Source organism: Pelmatolapia mariae, linkage group LG4 (assembly GCF_036321145.2).
Source record: "Pelmatolapia mariae isolate MD_Pm_ZW linkage group LG4, Pm_UMD_F_2, whole genome shotgun sequence".
Taxonomy (NCBI): Eukaryota; Metazoa; Chordata; class Actinopteri; order Cichliformes; family Cichlidae; genus Pelmatolapia; species Pelmatolapia mariae.
The window spans coordinates 31,867,879-31,895,227 of record NC_086230.1 but is presented as its reverse complement, the minus strand read 5'-3'; the positions used below and the strand labels follow the sequence as shown (position 1 = coordinate 31,895,227).

At 40.4% G+C, this 27,349-nt stretch overlaps 1 protein-coding gene across 1 annotated transcript; it reads right to left on the bottom strand.

Annotated features, from left to right (window-relative positions):
- Window positions 1-7,057: 7,057 nt before the first annotated feature.
- Window positions 7,058-27,202, bottom strand: elac2 (elaC ribonuclease Z 2). Its single transcript, XM_063472445.1, has 24 exons — window positions 26,705-27,202; window positions 24,245-24,295; window positions 24,085-24,155; window positions 22,758-22,822; window positions 22,596-22,653; window positions 22,440-22,508; window positions 22,232-22,336; window positions 21,885-21,940; window positions 21,731-21,789; window positions 21,366-21,438; window positions 21,173-21,285; window positions 20,073-20,171; window positions 19,854-19,992; window positions 19,536-19,621; window positions 19,096-19,217; window positions 17,736-17,832; window positions 15,951-16,089; window positions 15,828-15,866; window positions 15,554-15,663; window positions 11,833-11,932; window positions 11,624-11,744; window positions 11,071-11,149; window positions 10,594-10,738; window positions 7,058-7,499 (listed from the first exon to the last, which is right to left on the bottom strand). Exons 1-24 carry the CDS (start codon window positions 27,019-27,021, stop codon window positions 7,257-7,259), a joined length of 2,556 nt encoding a protein of 851 aa, XP_063328515.1. The 5' UTR covers window positions 27,022-27,202; the 3' UTR covers window positions 7,058-7,256.
- Window positions 27,203-27,349: the final 147 nt, after the last annotated feature.

Genomic DNA, 27,349 nt, shown 5'->3' with positions numbered 1-27,349 from the left:
TAGGGTCATGGGGGTGCTGGAGCTTCTCACAGCTGCTGCAAAAGGCCTAAAATATAGAGACAAACCAAACCATTCACTCTCACATTCACACCAATAAGCAATTTAGAATTACCATTTATCTCAGTATACCTATCTGTGGACTGTGGGAGGAAGATACACGTAACTCTACCCATTCCAGTCGATTCAAACCAATCGTCTGCTGCTGGATCATCTTGGAGTGTGGTGTGAATCCCAATTACTGCACCACCATACTGTCCGCATCCCTACACCTCATCCAGATGTGGTCACTTGTGGCTTTAAAAACCTTTGAAACCTGAAGTTGACGTTTCAAAATGAACGTCATGGTGGCTAAAGCCATCTTTATGTAAATGTTGTAAATACTGTTGATGTCTGTGTGCATGTGGGCTCAGGTCATTGTCTACGTATATTATTCTTGTTACCACTTTAAGTAATTTTATTGTTAAATTTTATATTTTCATGGATGATGCACCAATCGGAGACCACTTTCAATTTCGTTGTACCTGTGACAATGAAAATAAAGACATTCTATTCTATTCTATTCTATTCTATTCCATAATACTGGTTTATATTCAGATAATAGCAATAAACAGAGACAGGGAGATAAAGTGACAAAGGTCCTGGGTTTGTCTTACACAAAAAGAACCTATGGCATTATTACGCTGAAAATTTAAACTGTTTTAGTAAACAAATGAGGTTTAAATAGCTGCTAAATGGGCCTAGTTCATTCACTTTACTAAATGGGATTAAATAGGATTTTATAAGCCACTATGAGGCCATTATAGATTTTCATTAACTGATACAGGCGCATCATTAAAAAGGGAAAAGTTATTAGGGTTTCCTGCAAAAATGGAGACATGCTGTAGGAATGAGTCACTGCGGTCTGATTCAGGCTTAAATGACATTTTACAGCACTTTTCACAGCAGTGGGGTCTGACTGATGCAGGAGAACTTCCAGGTTTAGAATTAACATCAAAGCATTATAATCAATTTATTACTGATGGTCCAATAAATACAAAAAGAGAGAGATTATGACCTGAATATATGATCGCGCTGTGTTGAGTGCAACACAGCAAAAGCCAGCGGGCAGTGCAAACCACTAAAATAAAAGAGTTAATGAGGGGTGTAAGTATGTGTGTTTCAGCAGCTAATGCCAGTGATATAATGACGGCTTATAATCTGTTAAATTATTCTTGTCCTGACTGAAGTGGCCTCTTGTCCTCCATCTGCATGGCACGAGTGGTCTCTGATGGTCATGTTAAAGAAGCTAAAGAGCATCATTAAATTAAAGCCTCGCCTGTTTTGTTTTTTTTTTTGCATCTTATAGGATAGCTAGCAGTTATCTCATCATACTTGAAAACATAAAGCAGCAACTCACCTTGCTGTCCCCTCTGCAGAGGTGTTAAGATGTTGTTATACGTTTTAATGATGAAATTCATCATTATTCCCCACGGACTGGACCATTAACTATATCTTTATCAGTGACCGGGTCTCAAACACTAAGCTGAGTGATTTTTGAGGAGCAAGTAATGTGTTTTTGTGCACAAACAAAGCATGAAAAATAAAGATCCCACATAATCCTCAATTTGATTGATATTTTGCTGAGAATTTCTGTGATTCACATTGAACGCAAGCCCTCATGGGACATCGATTTGAGAAGTGATGAGTAATGCATGTCAAGCATATTTTGCTGTTTCGCTTCAAGCTCCTTAATCCTCAGTGAGTCTTTATCTGAATGTCAAAATAACAAACTAGAAAAATACAGTTCACCTTGTAAAAACAAACATTTTTAATGTCTCCTCGTTCTGCCTGCACCAAGAAGGTGAGATTTGTGAGCCGACTGCTTGTGAATATTACAACGGCTGATTGTTTTCTCAGCTGGGAGAAGATCTTTATTCACATGCAGGACCAGGTGAGAGCCAGTGCTTTCCGAGCCTCCCGAGGTTTCTCCCTCAGACAGTCTGTTAATGCAGAGCAGCCATGCTGGGGCGGTGAGAGACGCTAACCCAGGCAGAACTAGATGGAATATTAATGCTCTGCGTCGCACCACCTCTGCTTTCCTTGCACAAAAGCTGCTCTGCCACTTCTGAAAAAGCCATTTTCACTGTATTCGCAACATTATCAAAGGTCTGGCTTGGATCTTTGATCATAATTTTGTAGCCTTTTTTATGAGAAGGTGGGTTGAGGCTTCGGGATTTGTTCCCTCGGGCTTTAGGCCTGATCTGTAGCGGTGGATAAAGGTATCTGAGCAGAGTGGATGAAGATGAAGATGTGAGATGGCAGCTGATGGACAGTTATGTAGAAATAGCTGGTCTAATCAGCAGGGATAGATCTTCCGCCTATAATTACCGACCTGTCTGTGTGTCTGAGATGTGCCGGCCTGGACTGTGACCTCCAATCTGAGAGGCTCCGCAAACCGGTGCCTCTTTTTTCTTCACAAGTCCCCTCAGATTACCTCACACTTTGATTCCTGCCAGACCAGAACGGGGCCGCTCTCTGAATCAGCAGCCAGGCATTAAATGTGAGGAGAGGCGAGCAGGCTGCATAATTGACTCTGGATTGAAGTGGAGGATTCAGGTGGGGAGGTGTATCTGATTGGTGGTGTCCCGCTCTGTTCAGATCTGTCTCTCCTCATTCCACACCAAATAAAGTATGACAAACACGAGTAGCACAGCTGTCTGTTTGTTAGATGTTATATTTTAATGACTTCCCCTCTCACGCACGAGCCACGCACGATGCAGATCCAGGGATGATAGCGAGGCTTCTACTGTCTTTTATTAGCCTTAATTTCTCACAAGTAATAATAAAAATAATCCCTCAAGGGGCTCACAAATACTTGCAACCACCTGTGCATATGTAGGTTTCCAAGGTAAGAGTTAATTAGCCATAGCATATTATTTGCAGATGCTACAGGCTTGACTCAACCAATTATCAAGAAATATGTTTTCTAAATCACCTCAACTAGTTTGATGCCATCTTGCAGATTGTTTCATTTATTTGTCCAGTTTTTCAAATATCTAGCTTTTTAGATATAAAATGTAACAAAGGTCAACCGAGTTTATCTTGCTGCGTGCTGAATAGAAGAAAAACTACACTCTTTACAACAGCAATGTCTCTCTAGGCTGAAGGAAAAAGTAATCAGTTCTTCTCACAGAGTTTATATAAACATTGGATGTAGTCACTGTGATGTCACCCATCATTGGTTTGTAAAGTCTTTTTTTTTTTAGTTGTTTTTCTGTTTGTTTTAGCAAAATGCATCCATAGTTGTGTGTGCAATATTACAATGCTACAGAGGTTTCTCATGTGACATTATTCACACATTGCTTGAGGAAAAATGTTTATTCCCTGACTGGTTTCGGTTCAATCGCAAAGTGTGTTTAGCATGAGATTTTTTTGGTTCCCAGCTGTTTCTTTCTTTAATATACCTGTACACTTTCTATATATTCAAGTAAAGCTGAGGTACACGAGCCTAAGAATTTCATTACAGGTAAATGTTGCTACACTATTTATTTGTACATGACAATAAAACTTGAAACGTGTTTGTCTGCAAACATTTGCTAGCTACTAGTTGTGTAGTAGCAACACTTGAGAAAGTGTAACACAAACCAGATTTGGTGATTTTTCACCTTCAATGTATAAGCTGTGCTTCAAACAGTCCCCATTTTGGTTTGTGTCACAAGTCAGCGTGTTCAATGTAAACCACAGTCAACCGGGCAATCTGTTAGCAATCTGTTAGCAATCTGTTAGCAACGTTAGCAACAGCAAGGAAGTTTTATCCCCTCACCAATTGATAACGAAATACATGTTTTTCCCTAGCAACTAGTAGTTGCCACGGGTAACTGGCCCGTCTTTAGGTCTTATTCACTTAACCCTACATTGTGACGATGATTGTCACACATCCAAAATGGCAGATACATTAACATCATGTTGTTATTGTGATTATTAAAACCCCAATACTACATATTAATACTAAGTAGTACACAAGTAAAGTGCTAGAATTTCATTTACATATTTGTTGGATATTCTGTTGGTCCAGTTAACTGCACAGGATGACCTGTTATTTGTCAGATTATACCATTAAAAATGCACAACAGCTAAAACACAGCACAGCGCTCTAGTTTAGTTACTCCAATTAGTGGAGGTGAGGTCTAGCAGACTGCCACCCACCTGTCACTCATAGTGGCTAATCACACATAATTTAAAAAGTTTATCTATTTTTCTTTTAAATGCATAACTCAGAAAAATCGGATATTGACATGCTTCCCTTTAATGCTATATTCAGACAGATGATTCAGACAAATGTTCATTCATTCAAGAGAACATGAAAAAATAAGAACTTCCAGGGTAAACTCCAGGCCTTCCGTTTAAAAGTTGCTGAAACTGTAAGAAAAAGAACTGTCCAAAGTCTCGATACATGTGAGTCTCTGAATGAGCTTCCTGCGGAGGATCGTTGTCCAAAGGGGTGCCTAATGAGCCAGAGATGCACATCCTCACAATCTGTGAGTCTTGGTCTCACATGGTCACCATTGTGGGGGAAACTTTGATGCCAGCAGGCTTCATTAGTAACCCACAAAGATTCCTTGATGATCTGGGTCTTTATTTTTGGCAATAGTGAAGCTAGTCCTGAAATCTAGGGGAAGGTGGTGAGGTTTGTAAAAACAAGCCTAATGATCAGAGGAGTTTGAAACAAACTCTGATGTTAAGAAACTGACAGAAAAAAGTCATTTACTTTCTATCTTGTGTATTTCTATGTTGTGTTGATTTCTACTATTAGTCCAATATATTTGGCAAACAAATATTGTACTTTTTAAAGCTTTAGTTTTTTGTTTTTAATTTTGCATATCCTAAAACAAATACTTTCAAGAAGTAAAAGCTTGCAATTCAGTAAGTGCCATCCCATCAGGGCAAGCAGTGAAAGCCCTGCTTGTCTAGTGAAAACTAAAAATAAATATCAATCAAAATCAAAGTGAAAGCAATCTCTCTCATTTCAAGCAGTATTCTTTCCCGTGAGCTTCTCTCATTGCCTGCTTGCATCCATTCTTTAATTTGCTGCAGTTTAAAAAAAAATACAAATAATTGGGAAAGAAAAACGAATGACTGAATACCACTACAGTCACTCACACAGGGTAAAAAGCAAGCCGGCGAAATCTCGGGTAGTCTCCTTAACTGCAGCACAAAAAATCCATTTGAATAATGTCTTCAATATTCATTTGTGGTGGTCCACTGCTGGTCAAGTGATGATTAGGTCCATCAATCCACCATTTTGACTCTGCAATGCTTATGTCAAAAGCCAATTATGAAACCTTTCTGCTTATCACGCGTGCCTCCTCTGATAGAAGCGGCCTCAGTGGTGGCAAAGGCCTCTAAATGGACTCAGAAGGCTCAGGAGCAATGCATCTTCATCTCACTGCTTCACACTCCAGAAAATAGGCTAATCGCAGACCCACCGCTCAAGCCACTAATCTCTGAAAACTCACAATTACTTCATGGTTCTGGCAACTGTCTAATCTAAAGAAAGAGGAGGGGATCCTCTTAGGAAGTTCATCTGTTCTAACTGTTGCCTTGAATTTAGAGAAGAATCACAAGTGATGGAAATGTTGACAATTTTAACCTAGACACAAAGGTAAAACTGTCATACAAGAAAAGGGGTTGCGGGAGAAGAAGGCAGTGGTAAATGTCTTCTCGGAGGGCAAGTTCGCTGTAATTGAAAGGTCAGACCTCTGAAACCAAAGTTCATTCATGCCCGCAGACTGTATGCGCCTCGTGTCATATGTCAAATCAAAAGGCAACTTTTAAAAAAGTCAAACTACAGTTTCATAGTGAGCCAGCACCTTTAATGTAGTTTCTAACAACACACCCGACCCTTCTGGTGTCTCAGTACTTTTCCTCATTTTCCTCTGCTGTGAGCAGAGGAGATTCCTGCAGCCGCCCCTCCCTCCAGTGGCAAAAGATAATAGCTCATCTCTTCATGGGGCTTATTACCATGATTTTTCCTTTAGGCCTCAGTAACAGGTACCTCAAAGCTCTGATGGCTCACTGAAGCCCCCATGTGGACCTGTGTGGAAATATTCAGCATACCCCTCGTAAAGTATCCTGGTATCTTATTAATTTTCAAACATCATCTGATGCTGAAAGAATCCAGCACAGGTTGGATTTCTTTGTTAAAGCCTTTCTAATCATTTCTATTTATTTACATCACATACTGTTCATTGATCCCCAGCTTCTCCAATCAGCCTTTTAAAGTGTTCTTGGGCAAGACACTGAACATCTGCATCTTTTGGCATTTCAGTGTGTGATAAATGACTTCAACAGGAGTAAAAGTGCTGTATGACTGTGGCTTGTTCATAAATCAAATTATTCTGTAAAAGACAAGAAAAAATAAGCTGCTGCAAGATGTGAAAACATTAGAAAAATGAACTTCTTCTGGTGAATTCCTTAAAGCCATAGATTACATAAAGGATGGAAACTGCCACCATGACAGCGTCCACTGTATTTTGGAGGGTTACCATATATGGCTGTCACCATGTTAGTTACTTTGACCATATGCTACCATAAGTAACACAGCACATCAGATGTGATCCAGGAGACACTGATAAACTCCAGGTGCCCACGTCAGCACACCTGTTTATCGACATGGCCACACCCCTCCCTACAGAATCCAGCTGGATGAGTTGTTATGAAGGGGAAACGCTCCACAGAGACTGAGCCTGTTATCGCAGCAGAATGTAAATACAATTTTTAATGCCTGGCATGTTAAACATGGGCATCCATGGGGATTGACTCTCTTTTGGTATCAGCTTCCATTGGACATTAAAGTAACTATAATGTATGCAAATTACACTTTAGCTTCATTTTTCAGCTCTGGATGTTGCCACAAATTAGCTTCAGCTGAACAGACTATATAGATTTGTTGCCATTTTTATACGAATGTAACTAAATTTAAACTCTATTTTTATTTTAAAAGTTTAGAAGGTCTGGATTTAGACGTCAAGTGAAATGGCACCTAGCAGGAAACAGATTACAAATCACTGTTGAAGGACACATGGCGAGCTTTGCTTTATTCCGTTTAACAAAAAAACTACAGTCACAGCTCAGATCTGCACAGTTAATGCAACAACCGCATTTTCTTTAATCAGACCACACAAGTCAAGCTCCAGCTCATTTAAATAAAATAACTCGAGATGCATTCATTTAGTCTCTTTTTTTCAAAACTCATGTTTAAATGAAATACAGAGGAATCAGCTGGTTTTCAGCCTCTTCGTTTCTACATGTGCTGCTGTTTCCTCCTGGTCTCTTTTAGCACCTCTGCCGACATCCGGCGCTCCAGTCTTATGCTCGCTGGTCACTTCAGAGCTGCTTCCTCTTGGACATCTCATCTCCCTCCTCTCCCTCCTCTCCTCCATCTCACCGAGCTCCTCGGCAAACAGGGTTTTCAGTGCAGGAATGAGTTTGGGGATGATTTTGGAATCATCAAAACGAATCTGTGAGTAGACGAAATAAAGGAAATTGCCACAATATTTAAATGAAGGCATTCAGAACCATTCCATTTAGACGGGTTTTTTTTTTTTTTAACCATTTTAGCTCTTTTTATCCTTATTTATACTCTTTACAGTAAATGTTTTCTATACAGTATCATTTCCTTGTTATTCTTGTATAAATGTTTGTTGTTGGTAGTTTATATGTTACAAAAAATGGAAGATCTTGGAAGTTGCAGCAATCCCCATCCAACTACTAGCATTTCTGCTAACATTTAGATTAAGAAACAGCTAAAAAACTGTTTTTAAATGTGCCTTTAACTGGAGATATTTCATCAAACTTAAAATACTCTGTGATAATTTGTCATTTCTCGTGCTTTGGTTTAGTCTTACTGGTAATGTATGGTGTCTTACAATCACTAATGAGCAAGGCTGAGAAGCCAGAAGTTTATCATGTCAGTCATACATAGGGAGAAAGTACTCATCCTCCACTAAGGTCCAGGTTTAGTCCCAGTTACGTTCTAAAAATAACCCGCGAAGTAGTCAGCTTCATTTTTTACAATTATTACAGATGTTTTAAGGCTGTAAAACCCCTCACTACACACTTTATACACTTTTCTCAGACAGGCATGAACATTTTCACACTTTTCTCTCATTTAAACACTCAGTTTGTTTTTTAGGATTTTTTGATCTATAAATAAGCGCCGGTTTTATCATAAAGCCTGCGGCATTTCCACACATAACCAGAGTCACGCAATCTTTTTGGGCCTTGAATCCTGGGGCTTTGGCTTCATCCTGAATTATAAAGGTGCGAGAGGGCATTCGTTTCCAAAATAAGCCTGTCTCAGCCATACTAAAAACTTGTTCAGGCTTATATCTCCCTTCCTTGATGATCGCTTTAAATTTGTTGTTCACCTATGCCTCTGCTCTAGAGGTATCCGCAGAGGCAGCCTCTTCATGCAGTGAAACACTTCTAAGTCCAAAGCATTTCTGAAATTTGTCAAACCAGCCCTTGCTGGCATTAAAAGCACTCGTCGATGGCCTGGACTCCGCAGCATCCTGCTCCTCGCTGTCAGCTAAAGGTTCATAAAGCTTTTTAGCTTTGATGCGGATGATGTTGGTATCCAGCGTAATGTTCTTTTTTTATGTAAATGTGACAAGCTGAACGCATTCTGTACTGTACAGGAGACATGACATGGAGGAGACTGATTGACATGGTCTACAGCCACTTAGGATGCAGAACACAATGCGCTGTTAAAAAAGAAAAAAAAAAAAAGCATGCAAAATTGTGCACAAAAAAATTTGCGAAACTGGGAGGCCGTGAAAGGTGAACCGCGTTATAGTGAGGGACCACCGTACTGAATAAAGAGATTAATCCTGTCTGGACACAATCTTTAATTTTCTTATTTAGACAGACGGGAAAAAATCAGATCAAGCAAAACGTAAAAAACAAGATGTTGATACTTTTGAAAGTATCTAAAGATATTAAAGTTAAATATTAAAGTCACCATGAACTTCAAAGTGGAGTTGAAGGAGGTGCAAAGCAGATGATATAGTAGTTAGTTAGTAGTTAGAGTAGGTAAAGTTAATTAGCAAAGAAAATCAGTCCATGACTGCAGATCTCTGCCAAGCCTGAAAATTCCTTCAACATTAAGGCAGGGCTCATCACAGAGGAAAGCCAAGGAACTAAGCTCCACTGAAATGTAGAGATGTCCTTAAAACCTTAAAAAATGTTATTTTTAAAAGTATTAATATACTGTTGTTTGAAGTAGGGCTGGACTATATCATACCGTTCACGGTAATACCGGTGTAATGTTGGGCAACGATAGGAAAATGAAATATCGCGATAGAATATGGGTAAAACGCGCATGCGCAGTGCCTTTGTTTACATGCGCACATGGTGGCGACGGAGAATGAGAAGAGCGAAAGCGGATCGTTGAGTGAAACGGATGAACCAGAATTGGTTTGTAAAAATGCTGCAACTTCAGTGGTGTGGAACTGGTTTAGCTTTCATCCGTCAGATACACAACAAAGCACTATTTTTGGTAGAGCATGCTAGCGGGCCGTCGTTATTACCGTGTTTTTTAGAAAATACGGCACACTTAAAATCAATCCTTTGATTTTTCTGAAAATCGACAGTGCCCCTTATAATCCTGTGTGCCTTATGTATGAACTCTGGTTGTGTTTACTGAGCTCGAAACGATTTTATGTGCTACACGGCGCTCGAAAATCTGTCAAATGTTTTAGTACGACTTTGCTAAGCTACAAAACCGCACCGCTTGATGGATTGTTGGAGCATTACGGCTATCGTAGGCAGGAGCCTCGCGGAGTGATACGTACTGTGCTTCAACATTATTACGGTATTGTGTGTGCATAACCTCTTTTTAAGTTTTGTGGATATTATACATGGTTATGCTGAGGATATGTCGGCCAATTTCCACTGGAAATGCCTTTCGGTTAAACTGTCAGCAAGGAATTTGCATTTGCACTGTTACATTTTTATATAACTTTAATGCACTTAAAAAAGCTGCTTGTTTAAGTGAAAATAAATTTTTTTGCACAAATAAAGTTGTGGAGTGGTAAAGTATTTTGTCTAGTGTCAATTATATCGTCAGTTATATCGTTATCGCAAATTTTCAAATGTATATCGTGATAAATATTTTTGGTCATATCACCCTGCTCTAGTTTGAAGTTCTTGCTGTTGTTGTATATAAATGTGCAAAACCTTCTCTAGGAACGCATAAATGGACCCTGCTGCTGAAGCTGTGGATGAATTGGAGAAAAGACTGTTCATTTCTGAAAGCAGAGCCGAGAAATTTCAACTGAAGCTCGGCTGAAATGAAACGAGTCAAACTTTCCAAGTTTAACTCTATGGGGACCCCTATCTGCAACACTATAGCATTAAAACTTTCAGGATTGCGTGATCATTAAGAGAGCCTCCATCTGCACATGTCTGTGGACCATGTTTCACAAAGTGTCCCCATGATGCCTTCAAGTGCAACAGTATATCTGGAAACCAGCTGTCAAATCCAGTGAGACATTATTTGTCAAAGAAATCAGACACGGCTGCTCTTACAACCAGGTCTGCACTGGGACTTACTCTCATGTGGTCGAAGGATATTCCCACCCTGTCGTTGAAGTCTTCGCTGAAGAGAGGGATCTTAGCGTAGCGCTGGCTGAAGTGGTTGAGCATGATGAAGTCGGCGTTCATCTTCATGCCAATACCGATGGCCTGGGAGGTTGTACTGTGAGAAAAGATCAGTCATAAAGTCACAGATTTACGTCACTCTTCGATGGGAACGTTGTTTCCTAAAGACATAAAAACGCGCTTTTGTGAAGACAGACGCTCACAGTGGCGCCGTAAAAAAGGAACAAAATCAATGTCAATATGTGCGGAGAATGAAGAGATTTAACAATGCGCTCAGAACATAACGGCTGCCTCAATCAGCGAGTGAAGAGAACTCTTTGCTAGCTGACACGGAGCTCCAACTGCTCTTTTTTCCTCCTCGAACATTTCCTTCATTTCCATTAAATCACCTTAAAGTACCTGCAGAGCCACACAGTTTGTTTTACTCACCTATGCCTTTTCTCTACAGCTTCCTCCTCTAGCTCATCCTCCAGCGTGGCCTCGTGGATTAGTAAGGTCGCATTTTTTCCTGGGTTAAAAAAAAAAAGAGAAAGAATGAGAATGAGAAGCCCAAATCAGAGGGAAGCACTTAGAGCTTCTTCCCGTCCCACAGGAAATCAATCAGGTGGTCAGCGTGATCAAGAATCCGCATGCCCTGTTTGTCCGGTGAGCTGAGCCATCTATAATGAACAGACTTGGGAAACACTGGCTGTCTCTGGGAGGCTTTGCTTGGACAGAATCCAGTCAAGCAATTTAAGAAGAGTCAATGAAGAGGGATCCCAGAGGAACCATTAGAAGAGGCTGCCAGCTACAAGAGTGATTGAGAGCATTAAGAAATATCGGATAAATTATTCAAAACAACCCGTGTAGTCAAGCTAGAGTCAAGATGACCTTATATGAATCACTGTAATATCGAAAGCGGACGCTCAATTTGCTATTATGTGCTTCTGCCTAGATACACTTGGGTGACGTATGGACTTTAATCAGTCTGAGTAGGACTAACCGATGTGTACGAATGCGTCGCAGGGCATGGTGTCTCCAGAAAAGGCCAGCTTCCAGCCTGACTGGTGAGAGAAACTGCAGGCAAAGGCATTCTTGCAGTGACGCACTAAACATGTGTGGAACTGTGAGACACACGGGAATAAAACGATGAGTCACTTTAAAAAGGCTTCAATAAATAAATAAACATGTGACGTTCAAATGGCTGCTGACCCGCTGCAGGTTGTTCTTCTTCAGCATCGCTTGGATGAATGACTTCGTCCTCTGTTTGGGAACCTCGATGTTGTCACACAGAAATTTATTGGGGATGAGGCTGAAAAACAAATCAGACATCCTTCAGAGAAACGACGCACTGAAACTGACTGTTTCACCTTTAAGCACAGACAAGTGCGTGCATGATTAATGTGAAGGGTGTCTTCACTAAATACAAAAACTGATATCACAAGGACCTGGTGTAGGAAATTAACAGAGAGACAACTTACATTAGACCACTGGAATTACCTTAATGTAACATAAAGCCAAAGTGCAGTTCCTGTTTTGGCCACTTGAGACTGCCTTCAAAAGCAAGTCAATCCCCATAGACTCCCATGTTAAAGGCCAACATTTTGCTGGTCATGTTTGCAGTCTGCAAAATAGGGGTGCAACGATACACAAAATTCACAGTTCGGTTCGGTTCGATACTTTGGTGTCACGGTTCGATATCTTTTCGATACAAAAAAATGTTCATGCTTTTTAATTTGTCATTTATTAAAATTATAAATATATATTTTAACTCAAAAGTAGTTTTTAAATTTAATGTTGCTGAAACAACAAAGTAATAAAAAAATAAATCTGATGGAGAAATCCCTCATCTTTGGAAAAGAGAGTTTATTACAGAGAAATGGCTCTTTCCAAAATAAAAGCTATACTATACCCTTCTTCTGGGGTATATTCTCAGCAGCATATTAAACATATCAGGTCCCCATAAGGAGAATCATGTGCTAACGGCTGTCTAAATGACTCGGGTAAAGTTTGTAGCATGCGTGCTTGTTGTTTTTGTCTGCTTCCACTTGTCTTTGCACTAGGATGATGTCGGAGTAAATGTGCAGTCATATTCATTGTGTTCCCACTAGTGCTGTCAGCGTTAATCTGAAATGACGTTAACGCCACAACACGGCAAATCTCCGTTAACAAGCTACCGCGGATCGACCCGTGCGTGGGGCTGGACGGCGTCAACACGTTAACGAGCAAACTGCGCTAACGCACTAGTTCCCACCAATGTAATTGAGCATTGCGGCACATCCGACATACTGTTTTACTTTTGTCCATGACACGCTTACCTTCAGGGTCATACGTCACATGAAGACCAAAATAGTTCCAAAGGCCAGATCTGAATGAGGGTGGGGGAGGTTCAATTTGCCATGTTGCAATCGAGCTTAGCTTCTGTCTTGCTAGCTTGCGCTGCGCTCAGTGGATCTGCGCTCGACAGTGCAGCCTAGGCGGAGTCGAACGCAGATCCACTGAGCTCTCAACACAGACAGCATCGTCAGAAGAAAAGTTGATAAAATAAATTGAAAATGTTGTATTGTTCGATACACATGCATACCGAACCGAAAGCACTGTATCGAACGGTTCAATATCGATACGAGTATCGTTGCACCCCTACTGCAAAAATGTGTTTTTGCTTCTATGGGCGAGTTTCTCCCTTCATAACAAATCTACAAGAGTTTAATTTTTAATCACCAATTCATTTGGATTCTTGAGCCGACTGATCGGTCCCAACACAGGCAGCTATAGACCTCTCCGACATGTTTTTAACTGTTGGTGCCTTTAGGAATTATATGATTAATATTATGACTTGCTACTTGGTTCAGACAAAAAAAAAAAAAAAAAAAAAAAAAAAAAAAACAGGCTTGTATGTTTTTCTGAAGTCTGATCTAACTGGCAAGGATCTCTTACCCAAATATGTAAAATAACTACACGATGACAGCCAAAACACTGCTGATGATGATTCGAAACCAGTGAGTTTCAAATGGCACAGTGTCTATGCTCATCTGTTATCCTGTTCATGGTTTCAGTCAATGCAACTTAAAGGCTGAAAGAGCTCCCGCTGCTATAGTTCAAACAATTTAGTTTACTGAGTTACTCCATAAGCATTTCTCAAAACTGTTATTTTCTATGTCTTATATTTCTATAAAGTAAAAAAACAACATACTTGTAAATTTAATTGTACAAGTGGATTCTTCAATTACAGACCTGCCCTTTTTCATTATACGTTTTACTTCTCGTCCACATTATACAGAGAAATAACCATTGCCACGCCGATGACACACAATTCTATCTTCCAGTAAAACCCACTGAGCCTGTCCAACCTTACAAACTGCCTATATGATAATAAGAAAAGGATGAGTGCAATTTTTAAACTCAAATAAAACAGAAATTCTCATCACTGGTTCAGGGAAGCTCCAGGTATTCAGTCTTCCCTAAGTCCATTCATGAAATCACCTGTTAGAACCCGGGCTGTTCTGAGTTTAGTCTGACCTTTGAGAAACATTTAACGAAGGTCAGACAGTCCTTTGTTTTTTTATCCTGTGTTTCTGGGAAGCACTTTATAATACTGGTTTTGATATGTGCAGCACAAATCATTAATAATAATAATGTTTATATGTTGTTAAGTATTTAATAGTAGTCTATGACAGTGTTTCCCAACCACTGTGCCGCGGCACATAGGTGTGTCGTGGAAGATTATCTGGTTCCGCCTGGTTAGTACTGTAAGCCAGCGGTCCCCAACCTTTATTGCGCCACGGACCGGTTCATGCCCGACAATATTTTCACGGACCGGCAATAAGGTGTCGCGGATAAATACAACAAAATAAAACTAGTGCCGGTACCGAAAAAAAGAAGATTTATTCATAACACACGTGAAAAGACCCAGGAAAACCAAGTTAACGATAAAAACGATAACAAAATAACGCTGAAAACCGATAAAAACCCTGAAAACCATACATTTCACACCTGAGCCTCAACTCTCGCGGCCCGGTACCAAACGACTTACGGACCGGTACCGGTCCGAGGCCCGGGGGTTGGGGACCGCTGCTGTAAGCGACCGACATGAGTAACAGGCAGAGCAGTTACATTCTCTTCCACTAGAGGGCAGTACAACTACCTGCTCTAATTAAATGGGTTGCCAACTGCCAGTAAAACAGAAGAAAACGAAGAAGAAATGACATAATAGTCACGCTGCGAGTGAGACAACGCAGCGCGTAACAGCAATAGATACATATTTGAAAAGAAAAAGTAGCCAGTCTGACCTGGGTCCTGGAGAAAACTCTGACCCAGATGAAGGCCCTAGCATGAGTAGTGGTCAGAAGAAAGCAAAAGAAGTATACTGGGGACAATATACCGCTATACCTGGTGCGCAGGGAAAAATGATCAATATGCTTTTTGTGCCATTTTTGTTTGGTGGTGTGCCGTGTGATTTTTCTGATGTGAAATATGTGCCGTGGCTCCAAAAGGTTGGGAAACACTGGTCTATGAAACATCACCGACAGGAATTAGCTCCCTAAATGTACTGCCTGTTATTACATGATTTATATAGTTTAAGAATCTTTCCAGCCACTCTGAACAGCTCAAACACTTTTCAACCAATCAGAAGAAACAAAATTAAAACCCCTGAAAGTTGCTGATAACATGACGACAACTGTGTTTGTCAAAAATACACCAAACAGACTTCTTTTTTGTCCAGTACACAAAAATAATGTAGTGCAAGTGGTATAATATACATAAATGCAATTGTGCTTTGGTTTTACTATTAATTTCAAATTATTATAAATGCAAAGACACAATGAAATTGTTCAGTAACAGCAAAAACAGTTCAGTTTAACTAATCCAGCACTCATAAAGCATGGAGGTGAAGTGTGTCCTAATGAGTTAAGATGTTTTTGTGTCCACATACTTGATGTGACTGAGAATCTCCTCGCAGTAGTCGTGGTACTGGTTGAGCCAGGTCATGATCTGAACCGGAGCAACCAGGAAGATCGGGCTAAATGGCTTTCCCAAAGTTGCCTGGAGGTATAGATGTGACACAGACCCCTGAATGTCATTATTTGGGAATCCTTACACAAAACAAGGAGGTAGTATATATCAGAGGTTTCTGTTCTTAACCAACCTTTCATGTCTAGAGTTTTCACTTCAATCCAGAAAAAAGAAACAGTATTTCAAATACTCACCAGTGCCCTTTCTCTCTGGTACAGCAGCTTCACCAGCCCCTGAAACAAACAGATCACAACGAGAGTAAGTCGAGCAGTTTAACTTTGTTTTTACAAGTTAAAACCTGATGCACGGCTGCTTACTGTGTGATGGTCAGCATGCAGGTGTGAGATGAAGACCGTGGCGATCTTGGACAAAGCGTCATCAACGTCATCCCCGTAGTGTCTGCAGAGCTGACCAAAGGTTCCCTCTCCACAGTCCAGCAGCAAAGACTGACTCGGGCTTCATGCGAGTACAAACAAAAGAGGCTCATTAAAGCAGAGGGAGACGAGTGAAACATGCCCAGACAAACACTAAACTGCAAACAGTGGGTGAGTACAGCCTTCTCAGTACACACGCATCATTATTCATTACAGGACACCTTTAATCAGTTTTTAAGCCTCTTAAAATTGACTAGAGACAGTGAAGCACTGTTTAAACTGTTTAAACAGTGCTTCACTGAGGATACATGGGGAATACATCATACATACAATGATGAAAACACCCGCCAGGATGCAGCAACAGATTCCTGCAGCTGAATGAGATACTGTCTAAAACTGATTTTTAAAAAATGGAACATTTTAACCTAATTTACATCAGACATAAGACTTTGTTATTCTTATTTGGACCAAATACAGTGGTAACTCAGTGCACTGAAAAATGATGCAATAACAACACGGCTTAAAGATTTAGGTTTTAAATATATTTAATTTAGGCCATTATTCAGGTCTATTCCCTTCATGACCACCAGGGGAAGTAAATAACATTGATTATCTGGCAACTTTCAAGAGAGGGATGTTCTTTACACTGGTGTGCTGGAAGAAGAAGATGCATATGGCGAAAAGCCACTTTGTAAGCTGTTTTAGAGCCTCTTGTAGTTTATGTGCTAATCCTTTCATGTTCTCCGTCACCTCCACCTTTCTACGCTCTCAAAAATCACTTAATTCACACTTTGGACATCAAACATCTTTGATATCTGTGGGAATACCTCCCACCTCTCTGTGTGTTTAAATACCACCACAAATACTGTAAGATGCAATGACCTTTCCTAAGCTAAACACAAAAGAATAATAAAATACTGAGAGATCATCTGAAGTCAGATGTAATGTCTTGAGTATGGATGGTGGAGGAGGTGGATGCACAGATGACTGTCTACGAATCTAAATGTCAGAATAGCAGTGAGTTTTAATGAAAGGATCAGAGTGATGACTACAGAATGACTTTGACAGTGTGGGAAAAGTGGAATTGATTAAAAAAGAAGACCAGAAGTCACCCAAATTCCCCAGGAAAGCAGACAAAAGTGAGAACAAAGAACTGAGGCAACAGCTTCAATTTAAAATTCAGTCCTTTTGTTATCTATGGCAGCATACTATTGCCAATATGAAACAAAAAGAAACTTGTGCAATATCTAGTCTAGGTTTAGGTCATATACTGCATTAGGTGCTTGGAGACACAGTGAATAATATCCTCTGTACTGCAGATAAAAGCTTCAGTCTGTGAAAACAACGAGAGGCTCTCGAGCAGACGGCCGGGCTGTTCGTTGACAACAGATATTTGATTGTACAAGTCAAACTCACTTTTCACTGAGAGTCAAAAGTTTTAAAAATGTGTTTCAGTCACTTTAGCAGTTCCTCTGTAACACAGAGTCAAACATGAACATAAATTAAGGATCTCACAGGATTAAGAGACGATCAAAGCTTCTCTTTGGCTTCCTGTTTTAACCGACCAAAACAAATGCAACATATGCAATCTCATTAAAATGTTGGTTCTTGATAAAAAGATGATTTTCGTCTTTCTTACATAATAGTCTTGAAATCATAAATCAATTTTTATTTTAATGTTGACACCAGCGGTGAGCTACACTATCTACCTGTCCTGAGAGATGTTACCTGATATTAACTAAAGTGCCGCTGACATTCCTGATCTTCATCGGAAGAGCTGACCCAGTTCCCAAGAAAACCACCTCTGGGTATTTTCCTCCTTGACCTGCAACAAAAACAACACAACCACACATGCACAATGAGTGAGGTCGACAAACAAAAACACATTACTAATGCAACTGAGAGAAAGAAACGCACCGGTGGAATACTTCAGGATCTAAAAAAGGTGTTGGATGCTGCTGATCAGACGTTGCTTTTAAGTAAATTAGACAGGTATGGCATCAGAACGCTTGCCCATCACTGGCTAATTCAATATTTGGATGACAGGTATCAGTATGCACATATAAATAATACAGACTCTGGTTTATTAAAAGGTAACTTGTGGGGTGCCACAGGGTTCACTTCTTGGACCACTATTGTTTACATTACATAAGTCAATGGAGTGCATTTTATCTGCTGATAACTTTTTATGTAGTGAAGATCATTTCAAGCAATGTTTGGATACTCTGGAAAGTAAACTACTGACTGGTTTGAGTCTAACAAATGATCTCCTCACCTTGGAAAAACTAAATGTATTAAAATCGGAAAACCGCTCATTAAATAACCAAAGAAAAAGTTAAGTTAAAACTGCCATAATCCTTCAAGCTAAATGTTTCCCAGTTAGTGTTAATAACAAATTAACCTGGAAATTAAATATAAAGTATCAAACCAAAGGTCTAAACTGCAATATCGTTTTAATTTGAAGACTTCTTATGCCAAAAATCACTAAGCATTTTATATTATTGACTTTCTGCTCCATGTATGACTGTATAGAGTTGTGAGGAAACACGAGGCAAACATCAACTCGATGTTTTTACTCCCAAAAAGTAAAACAAAATATGAATGATAACAAAGAAAACCTACTGAGAGTCAACAAATCCATAATTTATTTGATTAAACTCACTGAAATCCAAACAAAATATTTATAAGCTGTTTAAAATGAGGGATAATAAAAGCAAAAAATTAATTTAATTAAAACTTGTTTTTAAATTACAGCATAGAAATAACATGATTACTCAGGATTGTGCTAAATGTTTAGTGTGATGATGGTCTCGACACAGAGTTCATCCAAATCCATGTTTTATTTTCTTTTGTCCCAATTTTCTATTTAAATCAGAAACTAAAATTGCAGTCGATTTAATTTTCCTTACATTCTGACTGTTGTATTACATAAGCTGCAGCTTCAAGCTACACTCTTTCAGTTGTTCATTTAATTTCTTGTGATATTAATGAACTTAATAAAGATAAAGACAAAAATAGGGCACTGTAGATAGACCATGCCTGAGTGAATCCAACAATTTTTGGGCGGGTGCTAGTTTCCATAACTGACCGGAAAGCTCTGCAGAGCCAGCGGAGCAAATCTTCCTGCACTTGTCCACTTCTGCCAGAAAGTTTGGGACCTCAGAAGCTTCTTTCACAAACTCCTCAGAGTTGCAGGAGGGGATGGCATCTCTAACAAATGAGACAAGAGTGAAAAAGACACACACCACTGCCTGCAGAAACACTGCTGGGGAAAAAGCAGTGTTTTTTTTTTTTTTCCTCCCCCCACATCTGACCTTGATGCGCCTCTACAGTACTTGACAGAAACAATGTAGGAAAAAAAAAATAAATAAAACCCTGACACTTGTAAGATGAGGTTAAAAAAAGAGGAGGAGAGAAGAAAGCAGCTGAGAGGGGCTAGTGCAGCGCAGATCGTTTTCTATGACAAGCCGGTGCTCGGAGCTGCAAAGTAATGTTGGCTAAATTGGAGGGATTGAAGGACAAACTAACCTTTGCCACTCCATTACGGGTCTGAGCTGGAACTTGAGCAGACACTCCGCTCTGACGCTCGGGATGTGTAAGGCCGCCTGAGGCTCCTACAGGAAACCAAAAAATAAAAGAGTGTTTTGATGTTTTCTTACATGCAGTTTGGGAGCTGCGCTTTTCACTCTCAGTGTATAAAACAATGTGCTTTTACAGCACAGTACAAGTAGAGTTTAAATGCATGCAGGGATTAGTCTACTGTAAAAGGTGTAAGGTCAAACTTCCCCGTTTGAAAGGGAACGTTTCAGTGAACACCGAAATGTTTCATCTGTCCATCAGCCTTGCCTTTGTTTTGTAAGCTTTCAGTTGTGGGAAGATTTCTGGGTGGATCATGTTGAGCTGGGCCTGAATCTTGTGACTTCTGATGTTGTGGATCGTGCACGCGTGTTCATTAAGGATCAGGTGTTCTGTCGTAGATGGAAACCTGCAGAAACACAGACCACTGAGTGCTCGGTGGACAAAATGCTGTGGCAAAAAGTTTTCAGACAGAGAGAAACTGCAAACCTCTCCATCCACTTCTTGTATTGATCTGTTTTCAAAACAGACTCTGGAGTCATGTGGACCACCAATGCAGCAGGGTCCTCCGTCCCACCTGTCTGGTATCTGGAGGGGGTGACAACCTCAACTTTAGACACTTCTAGAGAATATTTATAAGAACCACACTTCCTGTCACATCATAGAAAGAAGCACAGGGTCAAACTTACACACAATAACTGGTTATTGTTGTCAAGTTAAACACCACACAGGCACTAAATGCACAAAGGCTACAGTAGCACCATTTCATCACGTGTGGCAGTGTTGCTTAGCTAAACTATTTTCATCTATCTAAATGCATCATGTGCACATATGAGGTCTTCCAGTGCAAGAAAACTGCAAAGGCAGACTGATAATCAAATTGTGACTCTTTGACTCTACGTAGCCTGATGTGGGGGAATTAGTTTCTACCAGGATACAGTATCCTTTAATTCAAAAAAAGAAAAGATTCAAGGTCCTACAAGCTCTCATGTTATCAGGTTTTTTGTAGAACCGAGTTAATCTGTACCGAACACTTTTATGACATCATGATAACCAAGAAGGGGGGGGGGGGGGGACATCATATCAAAACTTTATGACCTATTTAAAAGTTTATAACATGAGATAAACAAACAAGACAATGACCTGCAAACTGAAATCTCAGTTTAATGAGTTTGTACCATAGCTCACACTAATACACTGTAACTGATTAATGTATGCATCTCCTGTCAAGTTAAATCTTTATAATAAATATACATCACATATATGAACTGAAGGAACACATCCAATGCTGCTTGGTCTGTATCCAGAAAAACACCATTATGTTGCAAATGAATGAAGAAAAATTAGCACATTTTACTGGAAAAAATAAAGAAATTAATTAAAAAAAATCATAGATCAACTTGTTTTGCACTGGAAAAGACAAATAGTTAAACTATCCACTAGAAAGAAAAACCGCAAACAAAAAAAAAATGTTAAAACCCAAAACATTTTTGATCATTTTTTTGTCTGAGAACAGCATGATTTTATTAAAGAATAATTAAAATAGTGCTGGAAAAAAAAAAAAATGTGACTGGCAGTTAAACTATTACCTTCCCAGCTGCTGATTGGTGCAAAGAGCTCCAAGAAATTCTTCAGACGGACACTCGACTATAATAAAAACTGGTCCTGGATCAGTAGGAGTACAGACCTGCTCGGGTCGGATCTGAAAACCAGCAGCGACAGAAATGTGAGCAAGTCCAGCTTAGAGCTGCAGCCTGAATGAAAAGAAAACAGAGTCTTCACCTCTTTTCCTTCATGCACGATACTTTTCCCGTCTTTCAGAGCTGCAATGATGGGACCAATAGCAGCTGTGCCCCTTAAAGGAGGAAAGATCAGGAAACAGTTCAAATCAGACTGAAAGTGAAGCAAAGCTTCTAAAACTAAAACTAATATTTTGCATCTTTTTTTTACTCCTTTATGATACTGCAAAGCTTTTTATAGACAAGAATTGTTTCATGTAAAGTATAATTTGTGCACACCAGTATCTGCCAAATCCTTAGCCAACTCAGTACAAAGCTTTTAAACATTAGGAAAACAAAAAGTCCACATTGATAAGACAACTGGACCTCATGTTAACTTGGAAAGAACATAACAGTGATTCCACTTACACGGGCAGCCCGAGCTCTTTGGCTTGAGCAACTAAGAAGTTCCCCTTCTTTGGGTGAAGCTGTAAAAGTGTCAGACAGGTAAAAAGCAAACTGTCAGATACAATAAGCTTCAATTTGCACGTCACAGGATGGACGTATTTTCACAGCGTCCTACCTTGCAGGCAAAGGCAACCACCAGAGAGGAATCTCTTGCTGCTGTTCGCCTTTCACCTAAAATTTGAAGCATGCAGCCACAGTCGGCCTATTACACTTTTATTCACACCTCAGTCCTGACAGAAGACGGCATGAAGCCTAAAGCTTAAGATCCCACATTGTAGCTACACTTAAAATAATTTCCAAATTTGATGACGCCGATTTATTTTAAATGATTATTAATAATTTTTAAATTTGATTTTATTTTTGTGCTGGCTTTCTGTTTTATTTGAATGCTACAACCTCAGGTGGTCAAATGAATCTTATCTGTATAATACTGTATGTCTAGTCTAGCCTGCTCTGACTCACCTGGATCGTCTGCACTGCTAACGTCGGCTTTCTGTGGAGTCGCCTGAGTGGGGCTGTTCCTGCCCGACCTGTGGGAGAGTTTTCTGTCATTGTCCCTCAACTGTGCTGCAGAGACGATGGCATAAAAAAAAGATTAGATGACAAACAAACTCCTTCCTGAGTTTAAGGAATAAAAAAAAATAATCAGGAAACAGTGATTCAAACCCACCGAATATCGGCACCTGATAAACCGTCATGGTGTCATCGGAGTACGTCTCCTCAGTGTACGGTCGGACCGCTGGGACGACATGACACAGTGAATATCACACAGACGTAACACAAAAATAATGCATTTGTCTAATTTGTCTCAAGAAGTTCAACATACACAGCTTGATGTCCTCCAGTGGTCCAGAGAAAGACTTGATGGCATTCAGATAATTCTCCTGTGAGTAGGAAAAAAAAAAAGGAAGAGAGCAGATATAAAGTGAATCCTTTCACATTAAAAGCTCCTCAAGGCGTGTTTGCACTGTTTGATCCAGCTTCTCACCAGCTGTGGAGGTCCAGAGAGAACACACTCAGGGACGCCAGTGTCCTTCAAGGTTAATATCATCCCTGCAACGAGACGAGACGCAGATGAATATTATTACAGAACAAAGAGATATAAGAATATTTAATATACTGAAATTAACCAAAATTAAATAAATAGCTATTCTGTGTAATGGTTCTACTTATACAGAATATAGACATATAAATCATCTAAAGGTGCACGAATATTATTTTCATATAAAACTGAAAATAACAAGTTTAAAAAAATAAAAATAAAAATTTGACCTGTATATTCAGAAATTATTTCAAATTTTGTGCAATTAACAATCAAAGTAAAGCAGGTCATGTTTAAAGGGTCATATTCTGCTCTTTTCTATGTTTTATTCTTGAACTATGCATATATAATTCCAACCACCTTAATAAATCTCGGCTACAAGAGCTGTAGTTTATTCCAGGTCGTCGTGTGTGAGTCAGTCAATTTTCAAAGCCTCCACTTCTTAAACCAGCGTGGGTTTAAGGCAAATAATTAAGACACGCAACCAGTGTAAACAAAAGGAGGTCTCTTCATGTTTAAAGGGATTAAGGGTTCATCCCTTTGTCCAGGTGACAAAGGGATGAACCTGCTCTGCTGGAGGTTTCTTCCTGTTAAAAGGGAGTTTTTCCTTCCCACTGTCAAAGTGCTTGCTCATATGGGGTTGTATGATTGTTGGGTTTTTCTCTGCATGTATTATTGCAGGGTCTGCCTTACAATATAAAGTGCCTTGAGGCGAGTACTGTTGTGATTTGGTGCTGTATACATTGAATTGAATCCCACAGTTGCCAAGTACTTGCCCATAAGGGGCCACGACATTGTTGCAGTTCTCCACCTAAAGTTTTCATCTTAAAATATAAAACACCTTGAGATGACTGTTCTTGTGAGCTGTTGCTGCATAAATCAAACTGAGCTGCAACAGTACGAAGCACAAAATTCTGCAGGTTGAGGTGAGAGGCAGACCTCCGCCTGGGTTGGATTATTATTTCAGTGTATTTGGCTCCATCCACAGTTATCAAACTGTCCTCAGCTTCAACTGGCATTTTCATGAATGCATAGATTTTACAAAATATGTTAATAATCAAGTTGTGCTTTAAGAACCTCTCTGTTGTAAATAATGCAGAAAGACACAAACTGATGAATACTGGTGATGAAAACATTTTATTTCCATTAATGCTGAATATTACCGTCATGTATGAACTATGTGACTTCAGCTCTGTAATATATACCTGGTGTTAGTGTGGAGCACCAGTGTGATGACAGGGATTAACATGAACATGAACCTGTGTTCACTGACCTGACAAGCCTCCCACGTTCTCCCAGCTCAGTCTGGTCAGGAAGATGTTGTCCAAGCGAGCAGCTTTCAGCCTGCCACAGGAAAACATGATGATCATGCTCATTTTTTAAACCACCACACAGACTGAAATCTTAACGCTGCTGTGGCATCACCAGCTTACTTGTGTTCCTGCATGAGCCTCTGCGTTCCTTCACCACAGTTGAACAGGTACCTGCAGCAGAGAGAGGTTTGTTTTGCATAGGTGTATTTCAGAAAGCGTTGGGCGAGATGCGATCAGAACCTCTGAATTACACCAGGCGATTGGTCTCAGGATTTTAAGGGCAAGAAAGATTATTATCATGATCATTCCTGTTGCTGCATTATGCTCCACAGATTGTGTCAAAGTTCCTATTTTTCGTTTTATGCCAAACTGTCCAAAAGCATCTTATTATCATGTTGAGAAGCCTCTTCTTCGCCTACTCAGGCGATAACACCACCTGTGTGTGCAGCTGAGGACCTGAGTAAGTGCAGTCAAAGGTTTAAAGTTAGTTTTTGTTATCAGAGTTTACCATAAAGTAACTACAGCCTGCTCCACATACACTCACACTGGGGCACTTACTAATATTACCGTTACCCATACCTGCACCTAACTTTAACCCTCAAACAGGTCTTTGAAAGGGAGTGAAAAGTTCTAAAATATCATCACTGAGCCAGATACTGTATGAGAAATTACAGGAGCTGCGTGAGAAACCAGGGATGCCTCATGCTGATTGGCTAAAGACTTGGCTAACCCTCATCAAGGAGGACACTGTGGAGAAACATCTTTCTGCCTCCAGTAATAACCACAACAGACATGTTTATCCTCAAAACCAGTCAGCAAAATGTGTCCCGAGGTCACCGAACAAAGGGAGCGCCCCACTCCCCCTGCCAAAGGCAGGTTTAATGTTCTATGTTCATCTTTTATCCAGTCTATGAGAAGGTCAGTGATTGACTTTGTGGTTCTAGCGTCTGATCTGAGGTTGTTTTGGACACTTGGATGCTGGATGAGATCTCGAAGAAGTCTGTCAGGCAGACCTGGAAACCCAAATGAGTACTGAGGAGGCACCTGACCACAAGGTCTTTTTTAAGGTTATTTAATAGAAAAACAGACACCTGCCTGCTATGGTGACGCCTCCCCTCCCTCCTGCTCAGAATGATGTGTTGGTGAGGAAATCATCTCGACCTTGGCTGATGTGAGAAAAACCCCTTGCAGAGTTAACCCACGGAAAGCTGCTAGTCCAGATAACATTCCTGGGAGAGTGCTCAGAGAATGTGCAGACCACCCTAGATCTTGCCCTCACCCACCTGGATGATAAAGACACATATGTACAACACCTGATTGGAAAACTGAGCCTACTGGGCCTGAAAACCTCCCTCTGCAAATGGATCCTGGACTTTCTGACGGAGAGACCTCAGACAGTTCAGATCGCTAAAAGCATCTCCAACACCACCACACTGAGCACTGGAGGGCTGTGCGCTAAGCCCACTACTGTTCACTCTGCTGACTCGCGACTGTGCAGTAATGCACAATTCGAACCACATCATCAAGTTCGCAGATGACATGACTGTGGTGGGTCTCATCAGCAAGAACGACAAATCAGCATACAGAGAGGAGGTGCAACAGCTAATGGACTGGTGTAGAGTCAACAACCTGTCTCTGAATGTGGACAAAACAAAAGAGATGATTGTTGACTTCAGGAGAGCACAGAGAGATCGCTGTCCACTTAACATTGATGGATCATCTGTGGAGGTCGTCATTGTTGCACTTTTCTATCGCACTGTTTTGTGTCTTATCGTTCTGTTCTGTCTAGTGTTGCACTGTTTGCTTGGGGGGGGGGGGGGTTGCAAACCCCCCCCCCCCCCCTGTTGATTGTCTGTTCTATGTCATATGTAGCACCACGGTCTTGGAGGAACGGTGTCTCATTTCACTGTGTACTGTACCACTGCACATGGTTAGAATGACAATAAAGCCACTTGACTTGACTTGATAAATATACACTGATTAGTGTGTATTCATGTCTTCCAACAAACTGATGCAATCTCATAAACTTACAATTAATCCATTAAATACAAATATAACTGGGTGCTGGTCTGTGGAAGCCATGTCTGACCTCACAAATGCACTTCAGAAAGACTGGTCAGAAATTCCTATAAACACTCCCAAACCTGTGGAAAGCCTTCCCAGAAGAATTGAAGCTGCTACCGCTGCAAATGTTGGGCCGACATTAGCTTAAACCCTAAGGATTAAGAATGGGATGACACTCAAGTTCATTTAGGTGTGAAGGCGAGTAAAGTTTGAAGTAATGGATGTATCGATTTGTTAAACACCTGTCTTGACTCCTCTCCTGAGCAGAGCTAAGATATGAGGTGAGGACTCGAGGATCCACAACCTGTGAAATACCAGAAGTGAAAACTGTAGCTTTCTCTGCATCACTGCAGTAAAGTGGGTCCCAGGAAAAGCATCGCTTTGACCTGCTGTTAATGCCTGCTATTTTTGCAAGTGTGTTTACAGTTTACAGATACATTAAAAAGTCAAGTTTTTTTCTAACATACAACAGCACAAAAAATGTGCTCCAAAGTGCCTTCAGACGGTTTGAAGTACCTGTTGAACTCGGAGAACACGTAAACTGACGCAGCATTATCTCTGCTTCCAGCTCCGACCACCTGCAGGTACACGGTGGACGGTCCGTGAACGTCTCCTCGCTTGCTGCGGTTCTCTTTGGTTTTCACTCTGCGCAGCGGCTCCTTCTGCTTGGCTTTCTTCGGTAAATTGTTTTTGTTGTTAGTGGTAGTGGTGGCCATGGTCCGAAAAAGCTGAAAAACAGTCCGATGGAGAGAAGAATCACAGCGGACAGGGGCAGAGAGAGTCCTGCCGTTCACAAACAGCGACGTGAAGAGCCTCACATGGAGCCTGTTCATGCTAATCGTCTCCCGCAGTCATTCAAACCACAGCGTACCGATTAATCACATGTAAACGCGCTGAGTTAGTCTTACTTAAACATTACTGTCTTCTTTCTGATCGATTAATTACCCCACAGACGGTCTCCGCTCATTCCACAAGGGCTACCAAGTTGGTTGACACCGTAAATGACACACGTGATACTTTTTTTCCGGCATCTAGTGATGACGTTGTCAGTTCTTTATGCCGATTGGTGTCCGAGATTGTTTGGCAGAGATGTGGACCAATCAGAGCGGGGTTTTCGGAGACAGAGGCGTGAACAGAGCCTCTTCTTGAAGATGTGCTTAA